General features: G+C 41.2%; 1 protein-coding gene across 1 annotated transcript in view; it reads left to right on the top strand.

The window, feature by feature from the left end:
* The window catches only part of STK33 (serine/threonine kinase 33), a 107,558-nt gene that overhangs the window by 80,978 nt on the left and 12,500 nt on the right, over positions 1-14,080 (top strand). The window contains exon 11 of the mRNA XM_036763750.1: positions 2,948-3,172. Within this exon, the coding sequence (XP_036619645.1) occupies positions 2,948-3,172 (225 nt within the window). The remainder of the gene's footprint in view (positions 1-2,947; positions 3,173-14,080) is intronic.

Below are 14,080 nucleotides of genomic sequence, written 5' to 3'. Positions count from 1 at the left end.
TTAAAAACAGCACTAGTGATTTTACTTTGAAGAAGTAGGATACACAATACCATCTTCCAGCAGTTTTTCAAATGTATTGTTAATGCTCCGATGCTTATAGCAGAGTGCCTGTAGCTTGCAAGCTTGGGCAGGTGCTACTGAGCTGAAAAGAGCTGGAGGGTGGGCCTGACCAGATCTGTATGTCTGTGATTGGAGAATTAGTCTAGCTAAGTTCAGAGAGCCTCATCACCAGAAGGATGCTCATGACAAATGTTCAGAAAGGCCGAGAGCGTGATTGCCCTGGTAGAAAAGGTACAACACTGAAGAAATCACATCTGTAAAATGTCAATGTACGAGTACTTGAAGTCTTTCTTTAAATTATGCTTTGTTGCTGACCTTGGTACTAGATTTGTTATTCTAGAAAGAGTGACGTTGTTCAGTCGTTCCAGTCCTGTCTGACTCTTGGCGACCTCATTTGGGGTTTTCTTGGCAAAGATACTAGAATGGTTTGCCATTTCCTTCTCCAGCTCATTGTACAAATGAGGAAACTGAGGCAAATAGGGATAAGTGACTTGCCCAGGGTCACACAGCTAGTTTGTGTCTGAGGCCAGATTTGAACTCTGGAAGAGGATTCTTCTCTAGAAAGAGTACTTCTCTTCATTCAAACTCCTGATGTCAATAATAGATTAGAGGACAGTGTAATATAGTGGAAAAACCCATGGATTTATAGTCCATGGACCTGGGTGCAGGTGCCAATTTTTCCACTAGTTCATATGGGACCTTCACCACATGGGGCCTCATTTTCCTCATTTCTACAAAAGGTGGACAGAACATGATTGATCTGTAAGGTCACTTCCAGCTCCAAAGCCCTTGATCTTACATTATTTTTCATGTAGTGCTAAACATTCAAAACCTTAAATTCTGTATAAGAGTCAAGTTCTAGGGGAAAACTCCCCAACATTTTTCTCATAATAAGGAAAAGTGATGAAATAAGCAGTTTTTAGGTAAATGCTTTGAGAAACCTAACCTTTGCAAGCTGCTGTGGGTCTGGCACCCACGAGGGCAGATATGGACTTGTTAGAATTAGGGCATCTGTTTTCTTTTCTGAACATCCTCAAAGTGTCTAGCTCAGCCTTTAGTTATTTCCCATCTACACACTCTTGAGATTGGTTCAGTTCTTGGAATAGGGAATTCATGATGCTTCAGGATGGTTTTAGGAGTCCTTTTGGGCTCGGGACTGAGAATATCAGCTCCAGATTGGCTTCTGAACCAAACTGACTTCTTGAAGGTCCCCTAAAGACTGACCCTCAGCAGATCCAGAATAGGCAGTCCATATCCAGCAGACTCTTCTTGGTCACAGTGTGGTCCATCAGGTACTAGAATGATCCCATTCTCTTGTGGTAGGAGATCAGGATGGCATTGTGCTGCACCTTCTGCTTTTGTTTTTAGCTGTATTGTATTTTTGTCTTTGACCCCAGAAGGTAAGCCCTGGGTTCCACTGATGTTAAACTGGTTCTGCCATTCCTTTCATATTGCTTTTAAGGATTCTTTTCTGTTCCTAGCTACTTGCTTTTTGAATGTGTAATCAGTGATGAGGCAATATTCTACCTTGGGAACCTGTCTTTCCATATAATGACCCTAAAAGAAAATTTGTTAAATTGCATGAATAATAATAGTAGCAGGCATTTTAAACAAATGTTGTCTCATTTTATCCCCACAACAATCCTGGGAAGTAGATGTTCTCCTCACTTTATAGATGGGGAAACTGAGAAAGATGGAAGTTAAGTGACTTGCCAGTCACTTGAAGACCTGAGTTCAAATCTGACCTCAGATGTTTACTAGCTGTGTGACCCTGGGCTAGTCACTTAACCCTGTTTCCCTTAGTTTCCTCATCTGTAAAATGAGCTGGAGAAGAAAATGGCAAATCATTCCATTATCTTTGCCAAGAAAACTCTAAATGGGGTCACAAAAAGGCAGACATGACTGAAACAACTGAATACCACCACACACACACATACATACATACATACATATATATAGATATATATGCACACACACTCATACATATATAACATATGCTATAGATAAAAGCTAAGCTAGGCTGATTTTGTAAAGGAGAGAACAGTTAGCAAATTTCTTTATGGAGATGCTCCTTGTGGTAGCTAATGCTAGTATTTAAACAAAGTCTCCTACCTTTATTTAAGACACGAGTGTCTTCCAGTAAACAAAAATATACTTAAGTTTCACAAATTACATGTGAATGTCACAGGTCTTGAATTTCAAAGAAAGGACTCAGGTTTAAGTAATATTTTTACAAATGAGGTATGGTTATAAAGCATTGTAACTGATTAACAACCATACCAGAACACATACAAATGAATAATATCTAATTCAAAGTAGTTACCTTAGGAGGCTTTAGAGAGATTCTAAGGATGACACCATTGTTTGAAACTTTTGGGAACCATTGCTTTCAGATTTTAGAGCGTGTGTTTTTGAATGCACTGTCCTCTGGTGAATCTTTGTCCTTTGAAGGGAAGTTTGATTTTTGGAAACAGCCAAAAATTGGAGGTAGAGGCAGCTGTCACCCTGGTTCTGATTGATGATGCTCTTTCCACTACTTTTGAAAAGAGAAACAGAAACTTCATTCAATAAAGACACTCACCAGAAACTGGAAAGCAGAATTCATCTGGAGGTCAGGGTCTTTTACCTCCCAAACTGAGGTGTGTTTTTTTTTCCTTTCCACAATTTTGTTTTTGTTTGTTTATTGTTTACGCTATCCTTGTTGTAATTACCCTCCAAACTTTAATTATTACAACTTCAGCTTAATATGGTTGTGAAGGCTGTGAGTTCTGAAGTTGCCTGTTTTTTTAGTTTTAACTGAAAATAGTATATGTACTATGTGATCAGATAAGGCAATGTTTAATTATCCATGTTGTTTAAAGCACTAAATATTAACTGTTAACATTAGGGCAATACACTGACTCCTGTGAGACCCACAAATGTCCTGGAGCTGATGAAACAATGGAAGAACCAGCCTGGAAGTGATGAAGAGGACCTGGAGGAGCTAAAGGATGACCTCGCTACCAAGATACACGTGTATACAAACTTTCAGCCAGAGGAGAATGTCAATGATGAGAATGTGACTGAAAATACTGATGATAGGAATGCCAAAACCCCTCTGCCAGAAAAGCAGGTAGGAGAAAAAGTTTCCTTCTCCTCCAAAGTATAGCAGAGCCCCTAGGCCTGCAATAATTATTGATCTTTATTTATTTGGAAAGGCTTCTGTTTTCAGAAGATTTTTAGAATTCTAGAATGCCAGAGCTGAAAGATGCCCTTGTGGGGAGGCATCCATTCCAACTCTTCTCTGGGTAGGAATCCCTCTACAACTTCCTTGACAGGTTTGCACAATGGTTGAGTAGGGAGAAGCAGGCCTGAAGGTTGGTGGAAACCTTTAGAATTCCTCATGGGTGAGGAGGAAGGGTTGGTATCCAGATGGGAGGGGGGCAGGAGAAGGGGAGACTAGAAGGAAGATTGGGAGCAGGGAGAGATCCTGGTGGAATATGGAAGGAAAGAAGGCTAGGACAAGGTGATGAATCTTTATGAACTTAGCCAGTTTGCTCCTTGGAGGACAGACCCACAGTTGACCACCAGGCATACTTTCCTTTCCAGCTTGTACCTTGGTGGAACCTGTTACACAGTGTATGGTCCATTAGTATAACCTTCAATATCACCAGGTCACCCCCACACCACAGTTAGCCATTGGAGTAGGGCATCAGTGGAAGAACAGAGTATTCCTGATAAATTAATCTTTGCTAATTGGTGTTCTTACTGTGCTTCAAGATTGTCATTCTGAACATTTATCCTGACCCATCTAGCCGAGGTGCCAAAAGAGTGAGTCACAGGAAGCTGTGAGGAGACCTGGACTGCCAGTGTCCTCTGACCTCTGAATTGCCAGGATCCTGGCACTTTTGACAGAAGCTCAACCAGTCATTTGGGCAAGGCCTCAAGAATGCAATTGTCATGAACCTCAGGATAGCGAGTACCCATCCTCCAAACTGTTCTATGTTCTCTGTGCCCTCACTCTTTAGGCAGCTAGCAGATCTCTGTCTCTTCTCCTCAGTCAGTGTTTGACAACCTGCTGCTATAGATTACAAATTAGCCTTTGCTTCAGTACAATGCCCAGGAATTCCCAAGGGACACACAACATAAATTAACACACACATAAACACATAGGGAAAGTCACTTGGGAGCAACCAATTCCCTAGAGCCCACTCCACCCCAACAGGGCCTTGCTTCATAGCTTTCTTATTGTACTTCCTACTGAGAAACAGCAGAATAAAGGACCAACCTCAACATCGCGCCCCCCACCAAAAAAAAACCAAAGTTCTACCTGCTTTTATGTGTTGCTTACTAGCAGTCTCTGAGAGGCCTGGTGCCCTCTTTAGGGGTATTAGTTACAACTTGTGCCTTCATGCTCCACAGATCAACTGGCCTAACAAAGAGGTCTTAGAAGCACTGCCTAAACAGCAGAAAAGGTGCAGTGGCTTATCTATGATGTACAGTGGCAAGTCATAACATAGGTTAATGAACAGTGTCTGAAGGGTGATGACCAAAATCTGTCAATAATGTTAGATGGTGGTCAACAAGTATTCATTAAGTACATACTATGTGCCAGGCAATGTGCCAGGTGATGGGGATTCAAAGACAAAGATGGAATAGTTCCTGTCTGCAGGAAGCTTATATGCTATTGGGGAGACAGAATGTAGATAATAAGTGTATGCAAAATATACACCATGTATAGAAATAAGTATTTAAGAGATATAAGAAATAAAATACACCATGTACATAAATAAAAACAAGGTGAATTGGGGGGTTACTATTTAGGGGGGTGAGTCATAAAAGCCCTCATGTAGAAGGTACTGATTAAGCAGAGCTTAGAAGGAAGCAAGGGGTTCTAAGAAATGAAGGTGAGGAGGGAGGGCATTCCAGGCATGACAGACATGGGAGTTGAAATGAGGACCAGGAAAAGGAATAAAATATTTAAAAGTCGAATAGCTAAATGGAGTAAGTTCTGTTTTATCCTGGAGGCGACAAGGAACTTTGGAATTTATTGAGTAGGACAGTGTCATGAAAACCTAGAGAGGAGAGAGTACCCAGGAGAGGTGATCATTAATGTCAAATGCTGCAGAGAGCTAAAGAAGGATGAGATGGAAATACTGATATAAGTATGAACTATTCATTCATTGTTTTATTCAAACTCTTGAAAGAGTAGTGCTAAACAATGCCATTTAATTGAATTTCCCTTCCCTGGAATCTTCCCTCTACTGGCTTCGTGACTCTGGTCAAATCATGTAACTTTTCAGGGCCTCAGCTACTTTCCAGTCAGAAAATCAGTCAGTCAAATAGCATTTATTAAGTACCTACTAAGTATCAGGCACTATGTTAAATTCTGGGAATAATATGGTCAGACCTATCTGTGATTTGGGAATCCCAATTTTGCAGCTATCTGGATGGTAGAAGTAGAGAGGAGACACACTAGGAGCAGCACAGTCAATAAGGAGGCCATTGTAGCAGTCCAGCCTGATTTAGGGTGGTGGCCATGTAGAGGGAGAGAAGAGGAAGTATGTGAGATATGTTGTAGAGGTAACATGGACAACATTTGTTCACTGGACATGTTAAATTTTATGGGACATCATGGATAGCAAATGCATGGCGGGCAACTGATGGCAAAACTGGGACTAGAATTCAGGAGAGAGAGTAAAGTTAGAGACACAGATTCAAGAGGCATCTATATGGAGACAAACGAATCCATGGGAGTTAATAAGAGAGAGGAGGAGGCCCATGACAGAGCTTTGGAGGGAAATCATGTCTGATGGGAGGGAAATGGATAATGACTCAGTAGAGGAAACCAAGAAGAAGCAGAAAGATTGGTAGGAGAAGTACCAGGACAGAGCAGCCTCATAGTAGTCCATGGAGGTGAAAAGGTTCATGAAGATGGAGTGGTTTGCAGTGTCAAATGCTGAAGAGAAAAAAAAAAGATGAGTTTTAAAGAAAAGGCCATTGGTAATTTTGAACAACTATTTCAGTTAAGTGGTGAGATTGGAAGCAAAATTGCAAAGAGATTGCGAAGTAAATGGAAGGTGAGGAAATGAGTGTAAATAACCCTATCCAGATTTAGACTATGAAAGGGAGAAGAGATACAACATAATCATTTAAGAGATGACATTTAAGAGATGGTGGGGCAAGTGAAGATTCTCTAAGTCTAGGACAGACCAGGTCACGTTTGTTAGAGTCACAAAAGGAGATGATGGATAAGGAGATAGTAAAGGTGGTGCTGGAAGGGGGGAGGGAAAGAATGATTTGTGTGGCAAGCTTCTGAGATAGAAGGGAGGGAATGGCTTCAAGAACACTGGTAGTAAAATGTGAGAAGACTTTCATAAAAGGGAATTAGTGTTTTTGGCCATAACAGCTCATGAAGTACTGTCTCCAAGAAGCTATGATTTGCATTGGTGACAGAAATATCCATACTAACAAAACCACAGATCTTTTGAAATATTGAAGAAATCCAAGATAACACCACGAATGAGTTTTTAAAAATGTTTCCTCCTCCCCTTCCTTTCATTCTAGCCAGGAACAGCCTCAAAGTAGTGGGTATTCATTGGGATTACTTTCCAACTGCATAGTTTAATGGTTGAGACTTGGGTTGTTTAAGTTCATAATTGTTACTTCTTTGGGACCAGGAGCTGCATTTCTAAGCCATTCTGAACTGTACTGACTGTTTATAAAAAGAGTGATAAAGGGTACTTCACATTATAGGGCTGGAAAGTGTAATGTTCTTAATGCATTATAGGAATCAATATGCATTTGTTGTAAATTATACAGAAGTCAGGTTAATGTTAAGGAGTTACTTCTGTTCTTTCAAGTCCTCATTAACAGTACACAGTGGAGTTTGAACTGATGACCTTGTAGAACAGCAAGAATTATTGATGGGACTGAGGAATTTAAAATTCTGAAGTGATAAGCTTGAAATAGGACTGGCCATTTACTCTTGTGTCCACACGTGATTCATATAATAATTAATACACTTGACATTAAGATACTAAAACATTTCTATTCCACTTATTCTCTATATATTGAACTACTTTAGTCATAGAATGTCGGGGCTGGAAGGTGCCATACAGATCGTCTGGTTCTTTCTCTTTCATTTTACAGAATAGCAGACAGACCAATTGAGGGGGAGAAACTTGCACTAGATAGGGACAAAGATAGATAGATAGACAGACAGACAGATAGATAGATGGCTAGATAGATGGATCGTTAAATACACAGATGGCTAGATAGATAGACAAAAGATAGACAGACAAAAGAGATAAATAGATAGATAGATAGATAGATAGATAGATAGATAGATAGATAGATGGATAGACAGATGACTAGATAGATAAACCAAAGATAAACAAAAACGATAGATGGCTACACAGACAGACAGACAGAAAGATAGATAGATGTTTAGACAGAAAGATAGACAGATGTAGGCTAGATAGATAAATAGACAAAAAGTAGATAGAAAAAAGATAGATAGATAGATAGATAGATAGATAGATAGATAGCACACTATTCATGTTTTAGTAGTGACCTGACAGTTCTTTCGTTTGGGATACATGGTACCTAAAAATCTTGTTTTTCTCTTCAAATGAACATCTCAGCCTGTTTTGAGGAATCATTCTCTTTCAGAGTAGAAATGACATTTCTTATGTATCCAGTATGGTAACTATCAGGCTGTGGACATTCAGTTAATGTTTCTCGTTATTAGTAATCCTACAAACTCTCTGTGGTGGGCTCTTAATCAACTGCACTGGATACTAATAAAATAAAGGCTTAAACTCCAGTAGTCATCAAATGAGGCACCTCACAAAAGGTTACCGATTGCTCCAACATATCACTTAGCATTAATTCCTTAGAGGAGCCTGATAGATGATAAAATTCTGCCATTACTCATTAAGCTGCAAAGACAACTGGAGAGAAATTATTGAGTCTGCCAATTAAGTTGGCCCCTAACAATGACAGGGAGGGGAGAGGGCTGGCATGAAGGAATGAAATCATCTGATGAATCAGAACTCTGTCTGGATTTCAGATTTCTTGCTTTGGCATTTCATAAATGAAGAGAATCCCTAGTTGTCACAGTATTCATTGGACACAGTCCTGAATGAACTAGAGTAATGCAAATATAAGATAAAATCCTCAGGCAATGATTTTTGCTTAGTGAAAGGATGGCCTATTAAACTCATGCTTTTGGGGGGATAGTATCTGTCAGTGTAATTGACACTTTAAACTATGAAAAAGAAAAACTGATGTGTCTGGCCCTCAGAAACTTAAAAAATAATTTGTGTGATGAGTCGAGTACTCATGTATTTGTGTGGTATTCCTCTGCAGGAGGATCTCTTCCCATAAATTTGAAAATATACAGCCAAGGAAGCAAGATCTTCATAGAAAATAGTTTTCCATTGGCTAGAAATTAAAGTGTAGTACATTACTTTGTCATAAAAGAAGTCAGGTTTAAAAAAATATTCGATTCAGTGGGATGAGAGAAATCTTATTTATATTTTTAGCAAAATCTAACTCAATTTCAGCTCACCAGATATACGTAGGGGACAGCTAGGTGGCACAGTGGATAGAATGCTAGGCCTGAAGTCAGAAGGGCTCATTTTTCCTGAATTCAAATCTGGCCTCAGACACAAACTAGCTGTGCGACCTGGGGCAAGTCACTTCACCCTTTTTGCCTCAGTTTCCTCATCTGTAAAATAAACTGGAAGAGGAAATGGCAAACCAGAACAGTATCTTTGCCAAGAAAACCCAAAACGGGGTCAGGGAGAGTCAGACGTGACTGAAACAACCCGACAGCAAGACACATGTCAACAAGACATATGAGCAAAGTTACCATGGAATTTCTAGATGCTCCTTATTCTGCAGAGGAGGAGGCAAGAGAGAGGAAGTGATTTATTTAACTGAGGCCCCACAATTGGGGAGCAAGATAGCTGGGAGGGATTCAGGATAAGTCTCTTGTCTCTTAATGGTGTTTTTGTTTAGTTTCCACTAGACAATACTCCCTTGCATGCACCTATAATTCCTTTTTTAAAATTTTCTGGCCCTGGTGGGAGGAGGAGGGGAAATTCAACCTTTCCTAGAACATATTTCCTAAGTTGTATTGATATTTGTTGTTTTTCATACTATAAAAATTTCCTACTAACCCCTCTCTACCCAAAAGACTCCTTCCATTGTCACAAAGAAAAACAATTAAGCCAAAGTAAGTCAGTATCTAGTGACGCTATACAGCATACAACTCCTTTAGACCATCACCTGTCTGCCGAAGTGAGAGAGGCCCACCACAATCGTTAGGTGAATGTGCATCTGGGTGACATAGGAACACATTGTCAGGGAGTGTAAATCAGAGTTTTTGGTGGAGGCAGCCTTTAAAAAATAAACCATGTTCTTTCCCTTCATTTTCAGAGGCAATGTCAACACTGTTCTCTTGGGAATAGTGGGAACTAGCCATGTGTGGACAGTAGCGTGCATACTGTCCACATGATTATTGTCGTCCCATCCTATCCCATTTGGCAGAGCCTTCTTGGTCTCACAGGATTTTACTATGATCTAGAAGTCAAAACAGTCGATCTGTGTAGGCAGGAGTGTGTCAGCAGCTGCTCCCAATATCCTTTACAAGGGCACTAGCTCCTCTATTACTCTGAGGGTGCCCGTAGGCAACAGATAAAAGTAGGCAGAATCCAGGCTCCTGGGCTGCTGGTTAGGTCAGCCATTATTCTGTGCTGATTAAGCTGGGGGTGTTAGAAAACTGAAGAACAAAAGGGGCAGGCAAGGCCTCTATGTTGCAGAGTAATGAAATTCTGGATAACCTGGTTGGCATGACGGCTTTGCCTGTGTGTCTCTTGTTTGCGTTCCTGGCAAAAGTCTCAAGGGGCTGTGCTATAACATGCCTGAGGTCTTAAACAGATAGTACACCAAAGAGCATAGACCTTTGCGATGACCCTGTTGCAAGGTCAGTAACCACTGTGGCCCTGGAGCTTTTCCATATTCTATTGCTCATCCTTGTGTAGGAGGCTGCAAGATGCTGGCATGCAGCAGCACTGGGACCCGGGCACAAATAACCCAAAGCCTTTTTCAGAAAACCCATTCCCCACACCCTTCTTGATTCCTCTATGCCAGTTTCAACCATTTGCCTGTTCCAGTGTCCCAGCAAGCCATTGCAAGGCCACTAGGGTTTGGAGGGATGTCAGTCCCTCAAGGCATTGTTTTCTGTTCTCCCTGAGGGGTTACCTCCCTCCAACTGCACGTATAAGAGCACCTTGGTTATCATGCTTTAGTGCACTCTCCATATAGATCCTGCCCAGTGGAGTTGGGTTGCAATGAGCATCATTTCAATCCCAGAAGAGTATCATTCCTAGTCAGGATTGCACAGCCTAATGTCTTTCCCTTCCGATTCTCTCTTTTCCTGTACGTTGATATAGTAATGAAAATGAGTATGTCTGAAGCTCGCTTTTAATAAAATTGGCCAGCTTGCTGTTTTAGAGAGCTCATCATTTTGGATGGATTTTTTTCCCCTTACTTGGGACACATATGTCACAGGCATTAATGTCAATGGGCTTAGTCCTATGGGCCCTGCCTACTGAATCAAGACCATGGAATTAGTCCCCATATGCTGGGGCTGAAAGAAACTGGCATCCCTGACTAACTTACAAGTTAGATTTCATTTCTATTAAATCCGTGCAGAATTCAGATCTCCCAGGCTGGAGGTGGAGCCTAGAAAAGGTTGGAGAAGCAAGCTCCTCTGCTTCAGAAAAGATCAGGAGAGAAACAGTCCTCTTGTTTGCTCTCTCCTTGTCCTTCTGGAAACAGTGAGATTTTTCCAAGAGGTGAATGGCTAGTTCCTAGCAAAACCATGGAGCAGAGCATGTAGTTGAATGTCCTGCCACTTTGGACTCCATATTGGTCTATAATTTTAATATGACTCTGAAGATGGTTGCTATGGTGATAAACCACTTTACTTAAATAGCATGTATTTTTACTCAAAATTCAGAGAAATGGTAACAGTTTCTCGTAATCATGCCCTGGTATTAACTTGCAATGATACGCCTAGAGCTTACAGGTTTTGCATCCATTATCACCAGATGAGTTCATCAGGTTAAAGTTATGCCAGTGAATAACAAGATATGTATATTTAGCCTCAATTTTCTTAGAGCATATCTCCCATTGCACACATGGTGTCCCCTTTGGAAATTAATCGTTTGCTCTGGGGGAATTTGGCCCAGTGTACTTGAAGTCACTGAATTAGAGAATCTTAAGGTTGGAATGAACCTAGAATGGTCACCTTGTGCATCCTTTTGCTTCCATCTAGAACTATACCCAAACTTCCCCAGACAAATGAAAAGCTGCTAAGGACAGAACACTAGCAGTGTCATGACCATCATACCATGGTCCATCCAACCCAAGATTTTGTGTGACAGTGTTCTAAAGGAAGGGATGGATGTTATTGGGTGGGTGGAAGGGACTGAGAATCTACCTTCGTACTAGTGTTTCTAGGTTTTGGCAAATGAGGCTGTCTTCTGTGTACACCCATAAGGATTTTATGGTCTCTGATTAGATAGGTACTTTCTTAGCCTTTATTTTCCCATGTGGAAGCATTTTCTTATTTAAAGAAATACCGATTATTACCTCTATGAGCTTAAGCAAATGATTTCATCTCTCAGAGACTAGTTTTCTGATTTGTAAAATGATAGAGCTGGACAAGGCAATCTAAAATTTAGCTCTAAAAAGTCTAGAGCATACGCTTCACTCTTTCTCCCTTACTCCAATGTCTTTTTCATCAACATAGACAGGCAGGGAGATGTAGGGAAAAGGGAAATGAACTTGAAGTCAGACCCAAGTTCTTCCCCTGGCTCCTATGTAGAAAGGCTGCCTCAGCCTCTCAGAGCCTCCCTTCCTTGCCTTTAAATTGGGGCAATGACACTTTCACTACGTACCTCACAGGATTCTTGTGAAGCAAAGTACTTTGTAAACCTTAAATCACTCTAAACATGTAAGTTTTTATTGTGCTCTGATTCCATAATCAATCTGAAGTGTTTGCCAGACACCAGATATGGAAGCATCGTGACTCAATCAAATCTAGATTTCAGATGATGACACATTTGTCTTTCTCATACACAGACACAATCATAGATCTCTTAGGATTGTAAGCATTGAATTGGAATGAACCTCAATGGCCATTTACTCCACTCTGCACCTGTTTTACAGATGAGGACCCTGAGCCAGAGGTAGGGTGAGGGGACTTGCCTAAACTGCATACATCATGTCATGGGTACCATTTGAAACTACATCTTCTGACTCCAGAACCAGGACTCTTCCCTTTCTACCATCATGCCCCAGCTTCCCCCCTTTGCTGCTGGGGACTAGCATAGCCTGCTCTGTTCCTGTTCCTGGAACGCACTCTCTTTTCCTCCCTGTCTTCTGACACCTTCTCCATGAGGCCTTCCCTGATGCTCCCACCCCAGCCACAGTTGAAATGACTTCTTCCTCTTTAGTTTGTTAAGTTGTGCTGAGTCTGGATCCTTCCTTTACTCTTCTTACATTCCATCTGGTATGATACCTACTGGTGTAGTATATGTTGTATGTATAATGACTCGCTCCATATAAGCTCCATGAGAGCAGGAATTGTCCTGAGTCCCCAGCTCTTAGCCTCATGCTTTGCACATGGTAGATACTTAATAGATGTTTATTAACTCAAATGGAGTTGGACAACATTGTATAGTGGAGCAGACACTTAGGATCGGGAAGACTTGGGTTAATGGCTCACCTTAGACACTTACTAACTAGTGTGACCCTGAGAAAATCACAACATCTCTATGAAAAGAAGAGGTTGGATGTGATGGCTTCCATCAGATTTTTTGGCTCTAAATATAAGTACATGATCTTTTCCCCCTATGATGTGTCTCCCCTGTTCAAAACCCTTCAGTAGCCCCAACCTTGACTCATTAATCTGGCATCCATGGGCCTCCACAACCTAACTCAAACCTTTCTCTCTAGCCTTAACTCCCACAACCTCTAACCTCTAATCAATTTGACAATTTAGTGTCCTCCAAACACAACCTATAGACCCTTACTGCCAGGGCTTTACTGTTTTCTACAACTAAAATGTCTTCTGCCTCTCAATGTGCCTCCCCCCAGCTCTAAATATCAACATACTATAACGTCCAGTTCGGATTCCAGCTACTGTGAAGGTTTGTTTGTTCACCTTGGCTGGAAGTAATCTCTGTCACCTAATCTCATATCATTTTATACTCCTGTTAACACATGTAGACTCTGGAGGGTCCTTATCCCTACCTCCACTTACAAGGACAGATTGGGTCTCCAGAAGATGGCTACTAGGGTTTCAAAGCCCTTAGGGCTTTAGAATAGCCCAGAAGGGTTCAGGGATATCTTTCTAATGTTATAGCTCATGAGCCCTCTTCTGGTGTGTTTCCTAGTGATTATCAGTTGATGTCAATTAGTCAGCCAAATTTAATTAGTTTTTCAAAAGGAGCATTTACTGAGGTGGTATAATTGGTTCAGGTGGTACAAACATTACCCTTTCATGGGTACCTACAGAGTCTAGAGGCAACTATGCTTAAGCTTAGAGAACATGTGTGGCAAAGGAGTAACTAGTGAAGTCTTTGAGATGTTCCTCCGTGGGTGTGCTGTATGGTCTGTTTGTTTTTGGCTCCCATTGCAGACACCGCTGCCAGCCATTCTGGGGGTGCTGAGGAAAGAGTTCAAATCCTCTGTGCACTTCAGTGTTCAAACAACTTCTTCAGCCAAGGAGGGGGAGCATCTTTGTTCTTCCCTCCAGTTGGCTGCTTCTCAGAGGTTTAGCTGAGACATTCTCTTCTCTCCCCTGCCCGGAACTCAAATCTCCAATGCCGACTAGCTTGCTGATTTTCAACAGGCTGAAGAGGGTGTGGCTAAGTCCCTCAGTCAATGGGAACAGACTTCCTGTTGTACCTAGGCACACTTTGTGAAAAATCAGGATGAGTTCTTCCCTGACAGAACCATC

The sequence above is a fragment of the Trichosurus vulpecula genome, chromosome 6 (genome assembly GCF_011100635.1).
Source record: "Trichosurus vulpecula isolate mTriVul1 chromosome 6, mTriVul1.pri, whole genome shotgun sequence".
NCBI lineage: Eukaryota > Metazoa > Chordata > Mammalia > Diprotodontia > Phalangeridae > Trichosurus > Trichosurus vulpecula.
This window is presented reverse-complemented; position numbering and strand designations above follow the sequence as displayed.